At 41.7% G+C, this 21,598-nt stretch overlaps 1 protein-coding gene across 1 annotated transcript; it reads right to left on the bottom strand.

The window, feature by feature from the left end:
* Positions 1 to 583: 583 nt before the first annotated feature.
* wdr90 (WD repeat domain 90) lies at positions 584 to 21,045 on the bottom strand. The gene is made up of 43 exons (XM_063892476.1): positions 20,764 to 21,045; positions 20,231 to 20,322; positions 19,663 to 19,839; positions 19,057 to 19,195; positions 18,736 to 18,906; positions 18,380 to 18,506; positions 17,976 to 18,043; positions 17,602 to 17,714; positions 17,011 to 17,226; positions 16,805 to 16,867; positions 16,657 to 16,725; positions 16,432 to 16,542; positions 14,841 to 14,986; positions 14,301 to 14,358; positions 13,940 to 14,058; positions 13,480 to 13,641; positions 13,261 to 13,391; positions 13,068 to 13,184; positions 12,524 to 12,759; positions 11,353 to 11,489; positions 10,964 to 11,094; positions 10,528 to 10,658; positions 10,231 to 10,392; positions 9,613 to 9,741; positions 9,241 to 9,374; positions 9,110 to 9,150; positions 8,881 to 9,006; positions 8,451 to 8,603; positions 8,173 to 8,255; positions 7,986 to 8,088; positions 6,984 to 7,105; positions 6,211 to 6,367; positions 5,833 to 6,023; positions 5,152 to 5,320; positions 4,872 to 4,995; positions 4,208 to 4,379; positions 3,151 to 3,273; positions 2,591 to 2,759; positions 2,230 to 2,360; positions 1,522 to 1,664; positions 947 to 1,063; positions 745 to 829; positions 584 to 659 (listed from the first exon to the last, which is right to left on the bottom strand). The coding sequence occupies exons 1-42, from the start codon at positions 20,774 to 20,776 to the stop codon at positions 826 to 828; spliced, it is 5,280 nt and encodes a 1,759-aa protein (XP_063748546.1). The 5' UTR covers positions 20,777 to 21,045; the 3' UTR covers positions 584 to 659; positions 745 to 825.
* Between the last annotated feature and the right edge of the window lie 553 nt (positions 21,046 to 21,598).

The raw sequence follows: 21,598 nt of genomic DNA on the forward strand, positions 1-21,598 counted from the left end.
ATAGTGTGTGTGTGTGTGTGTGTGTGTGTGTGTGTGTGTGTGTGTGTGTGTGTGTGTGTGTGTGTGTGTGTGCGCACCATCCAAAGATTGCTGCATTATAGTTTTATAGTTTTGTTTTTGTATGCTGCTTTTTATTTAAACCCTATACCACGCATCAGCAGTCAACAAACCATAATTCTATCTACAACTGAAAAACAATAGAAATAACAGCAACACATCATTATCCAAGTCTTACATTTACAGTAAGAAAACCTTTAACAAATAGTCAAACATTACAAGAGGCTGAACAAACAAAACAATCTCTTAAAAAATGTATTATAAAAACATTTACATAAAAAAAAAGCTATGTTGCATATCCACAAAAAGCTTCTCCACAAATGAAAGCTTGGCTTGATAAAAAACTAATAAATATGGAACAATAAAACTACAGAAAACAACAATTTCAACTAGGCACCTGTGGAAGAGGATACACCTATAAGCGTTTGAGGGTGAAACAGGCCCTCAGAGGCCCTGCACCTCCCACAGCAGGATCTCGTTATAAGCTACAGTGAAGAGAAGCTTCCCTGAAGGCGAGAAGTGACACGTCTGCAGCGAGTCGCTGTGCTGCAGGAAGTCCTGGAACCTGCCACTGGTCATCTTGATCAGCTTCAACACTCGCCCTGATAAGAGATTAGATATGTGGTGATAATCAAAGCGTACACTTCTTTAACATAATTCAATTAATGGAACCAAATGGGAGTTCACCTTTTGATCCCACAGCTATGAGTTGGCTGTGACAGGAGAGGCTTAAGCATGTGGCCCAGTCGGGAAGGGCAATCGTTTTGATTATCTGTAGTAAAACAAGATATCATTTTGTAAAAGGTAACACGCATTTCTGCCTCTACAGTGACAGGAAACATCACAACACTGTGGTTTATGAGGAGGGAAGCAGGGGGAGCTGTTGCACCTGTTTTTTTGCCAGACTGTAGAACAACAGCTCTTTCTCCACTCCGTAGCCGGTGTAGACCACCAGGCCGGGGTCTGAAGGGCAGAAGGCAGCCAGGCTGGGAGGTGGGCTGTCATCCTTTGGCAAGAGATATTAACATATTTATTAGATGTGCAAAGATCAAACATAGACCGAGCTTCATTTTGCTATAATGTCCTAAATGTGCTGCAACACAATGCTGAAACATGTCAAAACACACCTAGAATTTAGAATAAATAAGGCTGTAAGATGCAAATGAGTAAGGTTCGAAAGGGCTGAGCCTGTCATTTTCCAGAGCTAAGACCCCAAATTAAGCAGTTCAATTAAATTAAATCCTTTGAAATTACAAGTCACAATAGATTCAGCAAAGACAGTCCTGAGTATTGAATGAATGAAAGGGTGAGGGGTTGAATAACAGCCTTATATATACACATTTGAATATTTCATAATGAAGGCTAATATGTATTTACTTCAGATGGAAGCTAGAGTCTCTGTCAACATTTGCAGGTACATTTTCAGTCATTACCATGTACTACTACTTCAAATATAAACTATACCTCGATATAGGCGGAGCAGGAAAAGTCAGCCAGTCAAGAAGATCGCATTTGTCATTCAGCCAATCAGCAGCCCACACACTGACGCGTCTGTCAGCACTGGCAGCCAACCACATCTCCTTTCCTTCGAGTTTGAAATCCTTACACTGAGGATAAGAAGATAAAACAGCCTTCAGTTCAAGCTAATGATAAAAGACAAAAGAACCACAAAAAGAAATCAGAGAGCCCTCTAGCTGTGAAGAGCCGATGTTGATGAATATCAGATGAAGGCAGGAAACGTATCAAGAGCTCTTGTTCTTGAGAAGGCAGATGCCACTTCATTTTCCAACAACATATAAAGGATAAATTGAAGTGCATTTGAAAAGATAGTTTGGGGAAAAAAGGAATAAAGATGGAAATATATGCAATGCCTCTATAATAGAAAATCAGGATGCTATTGATTTCAAATTCTTAGGTAAATCTTTCTTATGAGCTTAACGTAAACAGGTAATACATATTTTTGCCAGTAGATACATATGTGTTAAGTACATTTTAGAAAAGAAATTCAACAATTCCAAAGTTGGGTAAGTAGTGTTTAAAACTGCTGGAAAACCTCAACAGTGAGCTCTCAGGGTCACATTTTGTAGTCAATTTACTAATCAGGGGCCATTCTAACCTCCCTGTGTTCGTAATGGCTGCCATGTTGAGCTGTGTCTCAATCAGTGCGCTCACCTGTTCACTCACACACTGGATATTGGTAATCGGTGCTCCTTTGTGATCCCTGATGACACGAATAGTGGCCCCATTTATCGGGCTGCTGACAGCTACCAGACCATTCTTCCCCGCTGAAAGGATCACATGACCTGTAGGGGGGGGGGACAACAACAGGAGTTAAAGAGTCAAACTTGATTTAACAGAGCAGCAAGAAACCTGCAGCTACGTTAGCTTCAAGTTAAGTACTACAACATTTTTGTTTATTGGCCAAAGAGAAGTGGAAATCTACCAAAAACAGTTAAAGCATTTCATCATGAAGCAACTCCTCCAAAGCCAGTAGCACAATCATTGAAATACACACAGTACAGTCAATTCTCACCGTCAGCCGAGTACTGGATGGCAGTGACGGCCACTTGATGGGGATGCAGCTTCATCTCCATCTCTGAGGAAGAAAGCCGGAAGATCCTCAGAGTCCCATCGCTGTATCCTCCAGCCACACATGCACTCTCTTTGCTGGAAGAAGGGCTCCAGCACACGCAGCCACAGGCCTGATCCACAGAGAAACAGGAGAAGATTAAACCAAACAGAGTATATTCTAAAAAAAGTAAATAGATACATTCATTTATTTAAGAACAAATGTAATACAATATGTAAAAAAAGGCCTACAAATGTGCAATTAGGATATAAAATACAGTTACGTAAAACAATATCAAAGGTAACATTTAAATCCATTTTCCAGAAAGGGCTTTTTAGATGAAAAGACACAAATGAGCGTCTGTTAGACCCACAATGCTATTATACAACAATGTCTCTGTTACATTGGTCTATTTTGTAAAATTCCCTGATATTCTTCCCCAACAAACATACAGTCTCAGATCCTCTTAGGAAAAAGCAACAAGGTGCTTCCATACATCACATTAACTCAGAATACTGCCTCACCTGGTTGAGCACCTGGAACTGCACCACCAGCTCGTTGCTGGGCGCCGACCACACCCTCACGCTGCCGTCCTCGCTGCAGGTGGCAAAATGTGTCTCGTCAGAGCTGAACACCACATCATTCACCTGGACGGCACACACACACATAATGAATACTCGTTTTCATCCTCTGGACATAAAACTGGAACCTCCAATGGAACATTTGTAATCATATCGGTGTTCATTAGGCTGGTGGTTTTTCCATCAGTAGGCTGAAATGTCAGAACGAGCTGGTAATTGCTTCCCTGCTGTTTCTTTGATTTGTTTTCCTGATTCACAGCCCTATGTTCTGAAGAGCTACTAACGGCATGTAATAGGAACCCTCCTCTTCCTTACATTAGCTTGTGATTGACAGGCCGCTCATACAGGTTCCCACTTCAGACATTTGTATTTTCAAATGGCAGGAAAAGCAGATTTAAGTGTGCCAGTCACCAGTTTCAGCAGCATTAAAGAGCAGTGGTACTAACATTAACTTTCACATACAGTTGGATATCAGAGGATCACCAACCTCAACTAGATTTCTGTCTGGGCACCGTATATGTAATATATATCTGGACTGAATGTCATCTCAAAGGACGGTGAGATGTTTTAATAAAAACTATGAAAATCAACTTGTTGGTGGCACAAGAGGAAGAGTCAGCGGATGGATTCCTCCTCTGGGGAGTGAATATTAATACACAATTCCATGAAATCTTCTCATTGTTGTTGGGGTATTTCAGTCTGGACTGAAGCGGTGGACAGAAAAACTGAGGCGGCTTTTGTTAGACCTACAAACCTCAGATTTGGCTGGATTTCTCAGCAACAATGCTTTTAGAAATGACAAAGAAAAGATATGCAGTTCCTGTTTCAGTTGATTCTCTATTTGTAATATGTTTTCTATTATAGCTATGCAGACCATGCCGTGCAACTATAAGGAACAAGGTAAACAACCCACCAGTTATCAACGGTATGCTCCATCCCCTGCCGGAGACACGGGGTGTGCATATAATTGTTTTTCATTCGCCTAAGCTCACACAGGTACCTTGGTCTTGTGCCCGCTGACCAATCGGATGCTGCTGCAGTCGGACCAGTTGATGTACCAGAGGGTTCCCGCTGTGGTTCCAACGATGCCCATGTCCATCGTGGTGTCGAATGCAGCGCTGACGGTTGTCCCATCCAGCATGATCTCCTGCTCCAGCACCACCGTGGTGTCACTGAGGGACAGAACAACAACAATGGGCAGACATCGTCACTTGAGGATGAGATGGAAACATATCTCCACTGTTTTGTTGCAGACATATGGGTGCTCGTTTAATCATTACCTTTAATCAGTCAGGTCTAGCAGAAGGGGAAGCCTCATAAAACTGGATTAAACTGCAATATTTATGCCAAAAAATACCACAAATATAATACTTATTTGTCATACTGAGTGTTGGTTTCAATTAAATGTTTTTATATCTCAAATGGAAAACACCTACCATTACGATGAGGTACAATGGGAGGTAATAAATATACAGACATAAATATATGATGACTTTGTTATTCTTGCGCTCGTACAGAATTGTACAAAGACTGAAATTAAACAACGCAGGTGGCCCACTGTGTGTGTGAACTGTATCCAGATGGCATGAATGTATTCATGACAAGATAAAGAGAAGCGTCTCCGGTCTGGATCACCACAGGAAGAATCAAACTGAGCTACAGACCTGTCTTCCCGGCTGCAGACCTTTTCCTGAGGCTTCACGCCCCGAACAGCTTCGACCTCCCACAGACGCAACCAGCGGGTGTTGCTGCCCGTCAACAGATGGTTCCCCCGGCACCGCAGCACTCCTTCATACAGAAACCACATCCCGTTACAAATGTTCAGATGCCCCGAACCAGAACAAATGCAAGCCACATCATTCAAAATGATTCAAATGATTACTAACGGTAACAGTTGGGCGGTGTCAGTGTGTAACAATGGAAACATTAGCTATCTATGCCTACCAATCTCTCCCTCATCGGCTTCCCAGGTCATGAAGCAGCGCTGTGTATTAACGTCCCAGACGCAAATGTGCCCTCGATTGGTGGCGGTGAACAGGAAGGAGTCCGCGTTGTAGCACAGCGCCGTCAGCTCCACCTCACCCACCTCTGCTGGGGCCTTCACCCTCTGCACCTGTGAAGGAGATGTCAATCATTACCTAACAATGAAAATACAGTTAAAATATGTATCCGTCAAATATGTAGACCTGTCATACGGCTGCACGAAAAATAACCAATTGCGATTATTATAAATGAAATTTCCATTGAGATAGGATTTAAAATAATGGAAGAATTTAAATCAATGAAATATTTATTAACAATGATTATGGTGTGTTTTATTTGGAGGATCTGTACCAAACAAAGGCGTTTAATCAAGTTGCTAGAATATGACTTTGGGACTTCTATGCAGCACCAACAATCAACATCAACAATTCGGATGTTTTTATTTATTTTACCTGAAATAAATATATATATCTTTCACCTCCTCGGACCTAAATATTGCACTACCCCATATATCCATTTTAATAAGATTTTGATTAATTGTGCAGCCCTACTAAATAATAATTTAAAAACACTTCCATTACTTTTTAAAGGCAACAAAATGAACCATCAATTATTAAGCATGTTTTTTCTGTGGGCATTTACCCTGAGGTCTACATCCGATCCCTGTGTGTGAATGAGGCAGAAGTGAACCCCCTGGCTGCCCACGCAGGCCAGCTGGCTGGCTGCTGAGGGGCTGAAGGCTGCGTCATGGACTGGCCCCGACACCCTCACATGGGACAGCAGCTGGAAGGTCTTATTGCTCCACAGAGCCACCTCTGGCTCAGAGAAGTCTCCTACGGGACGAGAATCAGGAGTCAGTAGAAGCAGAGTCACATGGTGTCAATATATTGATATTACTCTGGGACCTGAAGTATAAAACTACATTTCCTGTTCCATATCCAAACAGGACTACACTTTTAAAGGGTGGCCACTTTATTCGCTCATGACAGTTGAATGCAATCTAATTAATACTTTACTGACCGACAGAGAGAAAGAAGCGATCGTCCCTTGAGAAGGCGAGACTCTGCACCGCCCCCCTGTGGTAGGAGATGGTACTTCGACAGGTTCCATTCTGGACGTCCCAAAGGCAGATGAGGCTCCTGCTGCCATTACTGCCTCCAGCTGCTGATGCCACAGTCTGAACAAGACACAACATAGACACACACAGCACTTTCCATTAGACTCAGGACTAGCAGGACGTATGCCGAACATGAGAAAGCCTGATTCATAATCCTTGACTTCATGTGCCCAAACTTTGTGGGATGTCATTCACAGACATTAGATCCAATAATTTTTTAGAAGTCTTTTAGAAACCCACTGACTATCTTGGACAAAGACATCACTTTATTTAGAGCCACGTGATTTCATAGTGCTATAGAGCAGCCTGGTAGCCATCAACAACCCTGATTCATGGTTATCAAAGTGCCAATTTCTGTTCTATAGGTCTGACTGGTAACACCCTCCCAAGACAAGTGCTGAACACAAAGTGCTTCCACAGCATGACATCAGCAAAGTGTCAAAATCAATCCTTCTCCTAAGCAGACATGCCTTTAATTTTGCCCATTGAGAATAAACTGAAGGGTGTTAGTTTTCTTCTCTGCCACACGGCTCCTCAAAGAACAGAGCTAATGCATTGCCTGAATTGACTTGCTACCTATCTAATGTACCCAGTTTCCTCCCCTGCTGAGCTGACCGGCTGAGGCCTATTAAGTCAACCACTTTCAAATAAATAGGAGGTCTGGAACTAGAAGTACCTGTGCGTCGTGTGTGAGTGCGAGACAAGAGATCTCCTCGCTGTGGCCCTGCAGGTGTCTCTGACTTCCTGTATGAAGATACTCTACAACCACCACGCAGCCACACGAGTAAGCAAACAAACCTGCAACAGAAATCCATCGCTGATCAGGCAATACAATAACCAATACATTTGTGTGAATCAATTTATAGCAGATTTTTTAAATCTAGCTATAGTTAGTAATTGGACTGTGAAGCATTTTAAGTTGTACTTTTATAGTTTAAAAGCTATATTTCATATTTTTCAAATCTGAACTTTGATTAGAATGACATTCAACATTGAAAATAACATTTAAGAAAATGAAAATGTATTTAAAATATATATATTTGACTTTAAGTTCTTAAGTCCATATTTACATTTGTATTTGATCTTATTCTAAATAGAGCAACTGTCATGAAACCCAATTTCCCCCCAGGGAAAATAAAGTATTCTGATTTCGATACCAACAAATATGAAGCACTTGGATTTGAAAGACAGATTTCACGCAGTTCTTTATTCAACCTTTAATAGTATTTAGGGTTTTGTCTAAATTGAGTATCAGAGGCGCTGCGCCCTCTTACTCTCAGTGTGTGCCCTCATGCCAAAATGCAGATTTTCCCCGTAAAATGTTAAAGCGATGCCAGAAAGCAATATTTCTGTTCGTCAAAAAGAGCATAATTAGGGCATAATTACTATAAAAATTGGGTGAAAAAGACCGTCAGACGGCAGTGGCAGCTTTGTTTTAAGGGAGCTACGGATTGATGTTCGCAAGCAGTAGGCTTACAGTGAGACTGTGGGTTTATTTTACTGTCCAATATATGACTCAGCAGCTTTAAGACATGAAGAAACTATTATTTGCTGCTTCGCTCTAATGCATTGTTTTTGCCGGAAAGTGGGCGGGGCAGTAATTTTGGCTGGAAGTGACGTTAGTGCCCTCATATTATATTTCTCTAGTAAAACCCCTGGTATAATGTTCTATAATAACCTTGGTCAGGGCTCCACACCATGTTGCCACGGCCGTTGCCATTATAGCCGATAACCGCTTTCAGATTTATGCCCTCTTCTCCTGATTGGGGAGCCACTGCAGCCTGGATCGGAGAAGACATTAAGACAGGACAGCAGACAAACCAATACTTCCAATAACTGCTGTCATTATACAAAGTGCTCCTTACCGGATCGACAGTGGAGGTCTTGAAGCGTGGAATAAAGTGCCTGTAACAATCAGGACGTATTGGCTTCTTTCCTTTCAACTCGACTATATGGAAATGTAGAATAATTTGAGATAAATACAAGTGAGATTCGGCCATTAAGAAGAAGCAAAAGCAGAATGAGTTAAAGGTGGGAAGGTTTCATTTGATAAACAAGTTAGATTTTACTAAATGGTCTTAATGTTTCTTAAATACATTACACTCCTTAGCTGTAAGCCAGAACAATGGAGTGAGGCACTTACCAGCATACGTGAGACTTGTGTTGAGGGGAGATGTGTCGGTCAGCTCTGTGACTTTGAGGAAGGAGGACGGAGGTCTGGGATCAGAGGGAGGCTCTGCTACTGAAGCGTGGGGGACTGTTTGCGTGTCATCACAGATCGACAAGGAGCCCAAAACTGCAAGAGGGAAACAGGTGAGAAACAAACGACCCGGGGTTACAATGAATGCTCCTCAGCAAGCTCATTGAACAAGTAGCAACACATGTGCTGGGAGTAAATATTGGTGGTGCTTGGCATGAGACATTTGTTTTCAAACTGGAGATTTCATTAGACAGCATATATCTTGTTTTTCTTGTACAATTGGACAGAAGTGAGCGTGCTTTCAGAGCTAATCCTACAGATAACAGTAGATAAGATATGTTTGTAGGTATGTAAATAGAAAAAGAAAACTCACCCCCCTGGTCAACTTGGTCGAGGGTGCTGATGTCGAGTGGTGGTGGTGGAGAGGAGGGGAGAGGAGCCGTCTGTCGAGGCATCCCATTGGACAACCGAACTCCATTCACTTCGGTGTGCGGTTGAACTATCACATAAAAACAGAAGAGGAACTATGTATTACAACAAACCATTTTCAATCCATTTCATCAGATTATTGTAGCATTAATACAACATTTAAATGATATTACCTGATTTAGGGGCAGGGGTGTGCCTAATTACCAGAGGTGAGCTGTGAGTGAGGACAGGGGGTTTCAGATATTCTGCCAGTAAAACGCACAAAGTGTAACACACAGATAAAACATGCTACAGGGATTATTACCAGCTGTCAGTCAAAGAGTCGACAGGAAGTGCCAGGAAGTCCCAAAGGAAGATGGCGTCTCCCACTGAGACCACGCCCAGTTGGTCGGGGGTGAAGCTCACCTGGCGGATTGGCTGACTGTGGCCGATGAACATCTGGGTAAAAGAAAACACGAATACTCCTACTGATCAATCAAAATGAAGACGACTTACTTCCTATGATGAATACAACAGATTACATTATTAAATTGTTCAAATCATGTGTTTTGTTTGTTTAAAATACATAAAGCAGATGCAGGGAACTGACGGCTATAAAACAGAAGAGAATCTGTAGTTTAGTTTCCAGTCACTAGTACCCATCATATAATATAAAAACTATAAAATGTTAATCTACCTGTGAATTTATCTCGAGCTGCATGTTGTAATCCCACACTTTGACAGCATTGTGTCCCGCTGTAAGCAGGAACCGACTGTCCTCGCTCACAGCCAGGGACGAGCACTGGTGTTTGTGCACCTTGGATACCTGTTGGGACAGAAAGCCAGTCAGAAACAAACAGAACACTCTCACTGCTGTTAGTCCACTGTAGTTACAGACATCGTTTCCATAATTCATACATCAGACACAGCATAAATATGTTGATGATAGAAAAATAAAACACATAAAACTTAACTTAAAGCCAGCAGGAAAAAAAGCGGATGTAATAATCTTTTAAAGACACGGTTGTAGCAGACCTGTTGTCACGACGTAGAGAATTTAGGTTTGAATAATGACAGAAGGCATCATGGTAATCTGTCTGGTGTGTAGAAAGTTAGCGTGTTAACACCTTAGGAAGCAGCTCGGCCATTTGTCGACATAGAAAGTAGGGTGAAAATCAGAAGGGGATTTAGTTTTACTGGGAGACAGTGAAGAGAAGTACAAACAGGAGTGATGTGTAAGCACTCTGGTCCGGTTGCAGCACTTAACGTGATCATCAACATGTTGTGCTGTTGTGTAAAAGCTCTGCCCTGTTACCTCTCGGAGCAGGCGGCCCGTCTTGGTGCTGACCCAGAGGATCTTGTTGGAAGATGTGGCGACCAACAAGTGTTCGGTGGAGGCCGGAGAGAAGCAGACCCTCAGAGCAGAATCCAGACGGGTATTTTGCATGTCCAAAATACTCACGTCTACATGGAGCAACTAGAGGGGGATGGAAGGTGGACACAGGAGACAGAATATGGGTGAAATGAACATTTGAACTTGTTGGATCTACTACAAACATATTAGTTGATCATGTTCTGTATTGCTAAACGTTAAATCGGACAGGACAGGTACCTCATCCAGAGAGCGCGAGTCGGCGATGGTGACGATGTACTCTGAGGGGCCGATGAAAGCTAGACAGCGGCTGTCACCGCTCACAGCGAGAGCATCTGGAGTGTGCTCAGTGCCTCGAGCCACCACATTACCTAGCCAATCAGGAACAGGGAGGATCAAACAATAGCGATGCTGACGGTGGCTGCCTGATTGACCGTGATTCAAACTGTTGATTGTAAGTGTTGTTTCCATTGTGAGATTTCTGATGAATTGAACATTGATGCACAAAAACATTAGGTTTGTTTGTGTGTCGCAGATTCCTCAATGTGTGCCCATGTCTGTGCCTCTTAAGGGTGTGGCACTGCAGAAAATGTAGTGTTTTATAGTTCCTTTACTACCAGGTTACGATTCTGTGAAAATATTTGGCCACAAAGAAACAAACAGTGTGCATACGTACACACAACTCTGATCACGTTGAGGTCTTCCTCCGAGGCGTTGTAAAGTGCCAGAGAGCCCTGAGAATCAGCGCTGTACATGAACTCCCCATCCGGTGAGAAGGCAAGACCCACCACTTCCCCTCTGTGCTGCCTATATTTTATTGTTGTAAAGAAAAACAGAAACATGAGAATAAAAGAAGCCATTACTCTCTCTCGCTCTCTCTCTCTCGAAGAACAGCGTCTAAAAGCCTTTTATAATGCACCGCAAATGACACACAATACTTCAGTTTCCTTGTCTAAAAGTGCAGTCAAAGCTGCATGTGGCCCATCTATAGAATTTCCTCGTAATTTGACATGCCATACAGTATTCGAATAACTGCGCCCACACAAGCTTTCAGTTCTGACGTACTTGTGTTCAGCCAGCAGCTTGGCACCGGAGATGTCGAAGACTCTGACAATGCCGGAGCTGAAGCCACAAGAGAAGACCTGCTCGCTGGGATGGAAGGCCACCGAGCAGGGACTGTCCTCTGATGCGAAATCATACAACTGAGCACAGGAGAAAACAGACCTTCAGTTAAACAGGTCAAAGTAAACCAATGGTAACAAAGGCAGGGGTAAATGAGGTTTAATTGTACTCATTTTTAGAGCGCCTTCAAAGAAAACCTTTCAATTATTTGATGCAACTTCAATGTGTTACACCCAAAAATGTGCTTTGTGCTTTTGTTTGCTACTGGTGAGACAGGAGTGTATAGTAAAAGAATAACAAGCTCAAAATTCCCCATATTTATCAAAACAGAGTTTGATGCTCAGTTTTGCCAACAAATGCAGGTGACTTTAAAATCAATCTCTCATTTTCTAAAGCACAAAGCAGTCTGACAGGTCTGACAGTCTGACCTTTCTCTGACGGAGCGGTACCCCATCAGAGAAAGGTCTATGATATAAAGCCAAATTGATTTTTTTTTCTTAGTAAGATCTTGTATTTTGACCTCTTGTCTGGTTCAACACATTGAAATCCATGTTAAATGTTATTGTATGGAGCAGGGGTGTCCAAACTTCTTTCACAGAGGGCCTCATACAGAAAAATATACGGAGAGCTGGGCCACTTATAGAGGTGAATATTGCCGCATAAGTTAAGTTATAAGTTAGCAAAACAAAGTAGGTGAATAACGCGCAATACTAAAAGTGGTTTAAAGAAAAAACAGCCTACATCCCGCCTCTCTTTAGGGTTTCATTTATTTTGTTGGCAGCTCATTCCTTAAAACAGAAGCCTCAGATTGCTGATAAAAGAGTAAATATGAAGGTTCAATTTGAAGCTTGTTTTGGAAATAAGTTAGTGTGGTTTTTTTTTCATCAACTAAGATTTGTTAGAAAATGACTACATTATTTGAAAATTGGGCTCATTAACACATGAATACTGTGTATATTTTATATGAGAAGTACAATATAAGACAAGCACAAGTTTAATTTGTGGGCCATATTCTATTATCCGATTCAAAACGGCATGCGGGCCGAATTTGGACACCCCTGGTATAGAGGGTAAAAACTGTTTCTGAAATCTCTTAACTGTGGTATTTATTGACCTGATGCAAGGAATCCATGTTCCAAATGCGCACTGTGCCATCGGAGGAGGCGGATGTGAGATGACGGCGGATGCCATCCACACTGAAGCCGAGCACAGTGTCGGTGTGTGACCTCATCAGCGTGTTGTAACCGCGGCTGCTCACATCGAGGAAACCCAGGTTACCGGTGGAGGTGGCAGCCAGGACCTGAAGGCTGTCAGAAGAGACTGATACCAGGCACACAGGTCCTTCATGTTCTGGAAGACAAGGACATGTGTTAAGTCTCCTGTGTGAGGAAGCACATCTCATCATTTAGGAGGTCAGATCACAGAATGATCCAACTTTGAGCCAAAAACTGTAAAAATTTAGCAAAACTGTGTGTCCTTTCCATGTTATCCAAGGCATTACTCACAATCAATCAGGACTATCCAACCTCCCCCCTGCAAACTCTAAAATGTCTAATAATATTGAGGATTATGCATGCATCACACCCTGCGGAGTGGGAGCTGGGAAATATTGTTAGTTTGTAGCAGGGAAATATTCATCCGCGCCCCGCTGTGCGTACCAGCCTCTAGGAAGACGGCGGAAAAATCCAGGGGCCAGAGTCGCAGGAAGCCATCCTCAGAGCCTGTGGCGCAAAATGACGAGGACACACTGATGCTGTTGATGGCGATGCCCGGACCTGAAACACAAACGATGAATTTAAATGTGTTCCCCCTCTACCCAACCCCTGTTTTTAAAAACACAAAAGTACAGACCTGAGTTAAGAGTCTGTTTCTCCCTGCGGTCTGCATGCTGCTGCTGAGCGGGCAACAGCCTCCTGACGTTTCTAACTACCACTCTGCTGTAGTCGATCTCCAAGATGTAGCCGCTCCGACTGCTGGCAAATCTATAGGAAGAAAGAAAATAACCATCACACATGGGTTTCTGGGTTTACGTTAAATGAGATCGTTTCAGAGACTGGTTTGCTCTCTCACAGTGTTCGATCATCAAGATGTTGCTGGAACGAGTTTCCCTCCTCGAAGGCCACATCGGTGAAGTCCAGTGAGTGGTATTCCCCCAGGTTGACGGGACAGGAGCGCAGCGTTCCATTCCTCACTCTCCACAGGCGGATATTGTCACGACCACATGACACCATCCTGAAACCAGAGTTCTATTTTAATGACAGGTCTGCACAAGGCTTAGCTTCCTCCTGCTGGTTTTTCACACCTGTATGCAAGAGTAATTCCCATTCTACAGGGAAAAAGTTAGAAAATAAACTTCTACTTATTATTCGCTGCATCATTCTGACATGACATGATACTCTACACGTGTAAGATTAGCTGTCGTGACATAATTGAATGCAGTAGAGCAGTGTACTCTTAACAGATAAGTGGATGTATGCACACAAATGCAGCAGGCAATCAAGCAGACAACCAAAAAAACTAATAAAGGTACCTCGTATCATCAAAGAAGGCCACCTTCATGGTGTGGATGTCCACATCTGTGTGAGCTTTGGCTAAAATAGTCACTTCTCCACCTTTGCTAACGTTCATAGTGTTCCACACCACCACCATCTACAAACACAAGTACAGCAGTCAGCTCACAGCTTCCTCCCTTGAATATTAATCAGAGAATAACTTGTAATTTAAAGTAATGATGTAAAGTGTTGCTTAGCATTTTTAATATTAAGATCTAATGATACCCCTGGGTCTATCCTCAGATTACACTCAGCTAATGCTCATTACACTTGTAGATAAATTAGCAAAACTCAGCCTTTGATTTTTTATGAGAGAAAATTAGCATTTGTGGCGCTTACAGTTTTATTGTGGCTGTCTTTCCCCACTCCACAGAGAATACCACCGCTGTAAGAGAAGCTTTGACAAGGAAAGATAGCAAAATAGACAACATTAGTAACCTTTCAGAAACTTTTTTTGTTAAGAAACTGTTTTAATGGGAATAAACTTTCTGTAAATAATGACCTATTTTGGCAAAACAATGACTGAGTAGCTTAAAAATGGAGACTTCCTGTAAATAATGACATTCTCTCGAGATGCCTGGTCATTATTTTTACAGGCAGGTTATTATGTTGGGATACTCAGTGTTCATTTTGAGATAAACAAGTCACTATTTCGAGAAAGTTACTCATTATAGGGAGATTTAGTCATTATTTTGTTATAATAATTCATTATTTTTGAGATATTAGGTCCTTCTTTGAGAAATGCTTCCAAGTTCCTTCAAGTAGCATCTTTTCCTTCTCTTTTTATGGCATCAATGTGCCTCCACTGCTTAAAGCTCATTGTTAATGTTACATATCTCTGGGTGTGTGTGAGAGAGTACAGTATATGCAGTGGGTTACCTCAGAGAGGACAAAGAATGAGCATGAACCCTGGACATGGCCAAACAGCTTCCCTTGTGGTAATCCCACACTCGCACTACACTGTGGTTCCCGGTTTGTGCTGAGGCCAGCAGGGTTGTGTTGCCATTAAAAGCCAGTGCAGACACCTACAGAGAAAGAACAGACGTTAGAAAAATAGAAATATTTTGGTAATACAAACTCTAGAAAATGATCTCTCTTTGGATTACATTAGATTTACTATATTGATCCTAAATGAGGACATTGTTTTGTTACAGCAGCATGTTTACAGGGAATTAGACATAAGGTAACTCATTATATCTTCTTAAATCTAACGATGTCCAAACAGCTCTTTAAATCATTTGGTGAAAAATTCCAGTTCAAGTCCAACTACAGAGTTACACATCTGTTTTAAAGTAGCTTGTGCAAACTGACGCCTGTTGAAAAGGTTGATAAGTACACAGTAAATGCACTGCCTAGGCACGCATTCGCTGTGGCATCGTTTCCACAAGCTTCTGCAGTGTCACAACATTTATTTCTGTCTTGCGTTCATTTTTCTGCAAGATCTCGTACTGATGACGGGAGATTCAGACCACTGCGCAAAGTCTTCTCCAGCACATCCCAAAGACTCTCAATCGGGTTCAGGTCTGGACTCTGTGGGGGCCAATCCATGTGTGAAAATGATGTCTCATGCTCCCTGAGCCACTCTTTCACAACTTGAGCCCGATGGATCCTGGTATTGTCCTCTTGGAACATGCCCGTGCCATCAGGGAAGAAAGAATCCATTGATGGAATAATATAATAACCCGGTCATTCAGTATATTCAGGGAGTCAGCTGACCTCATTCTTTGGGCACATTGCTGAACCTAGACCAGAGCAACTGCAGCAACCCCAGATCATAGCACTGCCCTCCACAGGCTTGTGACTAGTGTTTATACATCAGTGTTTCCCACAGATCTGAAATATACTTGCGGGGGGGAGGGTGCAGATTTCTGTCGTAAGGTCTCCCTTTCTGTTTTGTCGCTTGTTAGCAGACCCTTCACACGATAGCAGAGTGAACAGGTACAGGAGGCGTAGAGCGAGGAGATCATTGTCCACTAGTTAATCGATCGCGGATGACGTCGTGCTCGCGGACGGATTAAAAAAATAAAACCTAGACGGGTCGCAAAATATACTTTGGCGGCCGTTAATATACCTGGGCGGCCCGCCCAAGTAAAGTCTATGTGTGGGAAACCCCTGTACATATATATATATATTTCTATAGACTACCTTTAGAATACATGATATGGAATATACAGAATAAGTTAGAACCCTTCGTAATAGACCAACGTACTACTAAAAAACATACGTTATAGAAGTGTGCAAGTTGCAGTGAAATCAGTTTTTTATTTGGAAATGATGAAGTGGGAAGTTGGCAGACAATATTTCCTACAGGTACCAATCCTTCAATTCTTGATCGTACAGAATCCAACTGCAAAAAAGGCCAGGACTTGTGTGAAAAGCCAAATTATGTAATTTAAGATGCTGCCAGAATCAGCTGCACATTACCTACACATTGGACGATAGTGTGCCCTGGAGGTAGCATCTTATTTACCTTATCAGTGTGACCGGTGAAGAATCTCTGCTGGTTAGACGATACCTTCATAGAGACGATGATTGCGTGACACGGATACACAACTTCATCGCCCGATTTGCTCCACAGGGCCTGAAATGTAATAAAGTCCAGTTGTTAGACTCCATGGACTCAATGCATAATTTGTGCCTTTTCAAAATGTATGCGAGGCCAGCATGATATGAGTGTAACGCCTGATGAGCATACATATTTAGTAGTGGCTCCTCCGAAGCCGATGATTCGATTGAGCCTGAGAATTGGGTCTGGGAGCAGCTTCTAAAGAGGAGAGAGCAGAAAAGGTAATGAGCTTCAAAGAAATGGGTTCATCTCACTCTGTACTCTCCTCATCTCTCACCTGCTGTCTGCTTTCTTTGGAGGATGATAGATGGGCCGAGAGTGGAACTGGAGTGCAAACAAACTGAGAACATAACAAGAAGAGTGTTTACGATGCTGACACAAAACTGAACATGGCATACAGGAGAGGATTGTTGAGTATAACGGCTTTTTTCCTTGTGCTTTTAAGCTAAATTGAATGTATGATCTAGTGAATACAAGCTTCACCTCTTCTTCACTTTCTTCATCCTCAGGATGAAAGTGCACATGAACCCCCCCGTCATTGGTGTCCCAGGAGGGCCTGGATGTGACCTGCTGTGAACTAGTTGTCTCCTGCTGATGCTGGTTCTCATTTTGGCTAAGGGAATCTCCACTCTGGTGAGTAGAAACTAGACCCAGCTCTGGGATGTTGGTCACCGCCATGGGGGTTTGATTCCTTGGGATCTAAGAAGACAGAAGGAGGAAACTGAGAGAGAAAAATATAGCAGCCTGTCCTATTTTCAGGGACAGAATTCAAGCTGATTAGATTTCAAAAAACAAGGTAATGAAGTTTAGGCCTGCATGATTTGGAAAAAATAACAATAATTTCAAATATTTTGACTAATTCTTACAATTGCAATATGGTTTGCAGTATATTTTTTAAAATCATAACTCGCAATATCATTTCTAAATGTATTCAATGATAATGGTGTGATTTTTCAGGTTTTGTAGGCTAAGATATCTCTGCAGCTCCAAGATACTTTAGTCAAAGTGAAGAATATTGCACAAGCACAGTCGATAAAATTTCGATGGATTGTGCCAAGCCCACTTAGGTCTTACTGATTTTGGATCGGTGATCTGCTGGATGAGGGACACTCGGTCCTGAACTGGTTTGCTGAGGCTGACGAGGCAAGACTCCCCTCTAATTGGTCTTCTTTGGTTAGAGACACAACCTGGGAAAGAGGGAACATGGGGTGACACAGCTACAAGACATCGATTTTGTCCGAACAGCTTTGATAGTAACTATTTTTCCCCCAATGGCTCTTGTTTATTTTGATGAATTATTAAATGTAAAATAAAATAAAGGAAATAAACATAAAATATATTAAACAAAGAAAGTCAGATGCACAAGATTATGGCATGCAAAGACTGTAACAAAGCTTTAAATACTGTATGAATGTTTGATAAATGTGGTACAGTAGTTCATGACTTACTAGCCTCGGGTCTGGGATTGTCTTTTTGAATGGAGTCAAAGGGTAACTTCGTTCCCTCGGAGGGAAACCTGTTGAAGAAGGATGACATGAGGCATTAAGTATCAGTACACTGTGGCTTCCCAAATTCCTAACTAGCCGTTAAGCTGGTTTTTTAATGTTTTATTCTGGTGATGAAATTATAGCCGATGAATATTTGGTTGATATAACAAAGCCACATTGCTTTCATTGACTTAACAAACACAGCATACACACACTTCAATCAGACAACCAGCGCAGCAGACTGACTAGAAAAAGGCCTACCAAACATCGTGACCCCATAAACCACAAAAAGGAGTCCAGGGTAGATTCTACTCGTAGCACAACGTCAGCGATGTACGTTGTGTTTCCAGGTGAGGTTACCCTACCTGATGTGATCGTAGAGGTCATGCCAGGAGCCTCCTTTGGGAACAGGAAATGACATATCTCTGGGGATGGGACCAGTTCCCTGAGAAGAAGCTAGACCCATCAGCCTGGCTTCACTGAAGGAAATTCCTGTTGGAAGTGCAGATGTAATACGTGAGTTACTAAGAGGACACGGAGGTTGCAGTTTAATGAGGAATGATGCTTATGTGAAGATTGGAAGTCCTCTAAGGATATTCTTGGTTATCCATGGTTTAAGATCCACAGGCTTTCTCTATATTAGAGTGCCCTTCAGAGAGCAGCACATGGCATTCGTGTATAGTATGTTGTACTGTACATATCAGTGTCATCGTAGTCTCACCTGGATCTAGCAGCAGGTCGCTGGTAAACATGTTTTTCACTGCCATGTTGGCACAAAGCTTAATGCTCTTGAGTTGACAGTAGCAGCGCTTCAGGTACACAGAGAGAGTGTACTGCAGATCAAGCATCAGGCAGGTCCAGCGCACTGACGTGGGAGCTGGACCCACTAAACCTGGACCACAGAAACACATATTGCTAGTACTGTAGGAAAACATGCAAGATTATTTACAGTATATGAAAAATAGAGCAAACTATCAGCAAATGCATGCAACAGATGTCTCATATATACGAGTATGGCTGCTTGTGTGTACATGTATCTCACCATGTCTTGCAGATTTAGCTGTGCTTTCGTAGACTGAATCCTTTGCAGCTCCACACAAGAAAGGAAACTGAAGCCAGGTAGCTGTGGATTTGAATTCTTTGAACATGTTGGAAAAAGAGATACGGACCACCTGGCCCTCCTACGCATCAAAGCACCAAGAGAGAAAGGGAAATACATTTTCATTTTTTAAATCATTCAATCTTCACATAGACCAGAAAAGGCATTTATAGTAGCTGTTGGTTGAATTTTTTGCAGGTTGTTGTGATTTTCTTTTTAACAGTTATACTGTATAATACCAATCAAAAGTGTCCCACTGTCAGAGCTAATCATATCACACAGATGATTTAAAGTACCTGAGTTGAAGCTAAATCAGTTGAATTTGCCTTAAACAAAATAAAGAAAGAAGATAAACTTTAAAGACAACAATTTGATGGTATTTTCTCTAAGAGGGATTTTGAGTTCTTGCTACCACATGGACAAAATGCCAACTCGTTTTAATTGCACCCTTTGAAATGTCAAAGAATTATAGCTAATGCTGGCGAGTAGCTTAACAAAATTAAATATCGTTAAGGTAGAATAAACATATCAACGCAATCCGATAGATACCTCTACAGAGACATCCAGGTGGACCACAAAATATTTTCCGGGGGTGGGCCTGAAGAGAAGGTAGAAGTAGCGCCCGGTCAGCCCCAGAGACTGGTTGCTGTTTTTGGGTATCATGATGAAGCTGTTGGCAGGAACAGGACCCCTGATCCTGAAGACTGAGCACTTCAGTCGCTTGTCCTGGAAGATATTGTAAAATATATAGGATATATAGGATAAGTGGACATAAAGTTCATTCCTCTTCTCCGAAAGAACCATATCAGTCACCTTGCCAATGCTTTAAAGTTGGTAAGGACTGAGAGAGGCAGTTTATTTAGTCTAAATATAACTTTTTGTACATACTGAGCCTTCAGAAAAGATTACTATGCTGCAGAATAGTTTTTTTAATGAAGGGTTTCTTTTCTGAGTGAAACCTTGTCACTATTGTAATTCATGCACAGCTGTCCTGGGCAAACCTGCACACTTTTACAGCCACTTCATCAATCCTACAGCGGTTATTGGTTTTCAAAAGATAGTTAGGGGGTCAAGTATAACTTTGAATAAGTACAACATTAGTGTGTAGCAAGGTTACCGTGCATGTTGACACATCCCCCTCTTTGGCGGACCGTTTCCAGTCTTCCACTCTGACATGTTTGAATATGCTGACATAAGGATGCTGCCAACCTGGGAAGTAAAAACAAGGTGAATAACAGCATTAAACTGTCATGTTGTCTTAACATTTTGGTTGCAGAATAAGATAAGATATACTTTTATTGATCCCAGTTTGGCAAATTATTTTTACATGCCATGTAGACAAGCATTGCAAATGAATTCAAACTGAAATGAAATAAAAATACACTAAACAGAGCAGATATATATGTATAGACAGTACAAACAGAACAGTACTTTTTTACATATCAACAGGGAAAGATGTATACATACAGTATCGCTATTGAATAAACCATATTAATACAGTTTAACAAACATTACTGAAGTCAAGTGTACTTTGATAGGAAATGTAAACAAACTATTGACTTTATAAGTTAGCAACGTATACTATTTGCCTTATAAGTGACTAAGTGAACAGGTTGCAACGAGACTTTAATTAAAAAAGGTTCATTTTACCTTTAGAGGCCATTGATACACAATGCTGCAACTAGGAGATCCACCTGTTGATGTCTCAGTGTATGCAGCTGAAAACACGAGCAGCTAGTGGGACTTTAGAGGTTAGCTAGCAAACAAACAGCTACATGAGCGCAAAAGCTCCTTAACATAATTCCACAGTGAAAAACTATGATACCACATTTAGTTTCACATCATTGTGAGATGCGAGTCCTTTTCCAGTTCTCCCGGGAAGCGAGTAATCAACAGTTTTGATTTGACAACTGCTAGAGTTGTATCCTTCCCGCTCCAGCCTCCGCCGTTGCCAACGACAGCACGGTGCTCATGACGTGAGTACGTTGCTTTCCCTGGTGCTTCTGGGTAATGGAGTTCACAGAAAAAAAACCGAATTCAGGAAGAAACTGTGGTACTTTGGCAGCGGTGGGAGAAGAACTCAAATCTTGTACTTAAGTAAATACTAAATCCCAAAGTCTAGCAATACTGTGTTCCAAGTAAAAGTCCTGTAATCAAAATAGTACTCAATAAAAGTACCAAACTATTGGCATCAAGATATAATTAAAGTTCCAGAAACAAAAATAATCATTGTGCAAAAGTGTTACATGAAAGTAGTGGAATAAAATGTAAATACTGAAGTAGATTATAAGTCTCTCAAAATTATACATTGTACTTGAGTTATTGTAATTATTTAGTTAACACCATAGTTTTTCAGAATATGAAAGCAAAATGGCTCACCCAATATTTGTTATAAAGAAGACACTGCATAAAGTTCTGGTGTAGATTGACTTAAAGTTTGACATTTACAACCTTTTTTAAGACACTGTTTCTGATTATTACAGTA

This window comes from Eleginops maclovinus, chromosome 10 (genome assembly GCF_036324505.1).
Source record: "Eleginops maclovinus isolate JMC-PN-2008 ecotype Puerto Natales chromosome 10, JC_Emac_rtc_rv5, whole genome shotgun sequence".
Classification (NCBI taxonomy): Eukaryota; Metazoa; Chordata; class Actinopteri; order Perciformes; family Eleginopidae; genus Eleginops; species Eleginops maclovinus.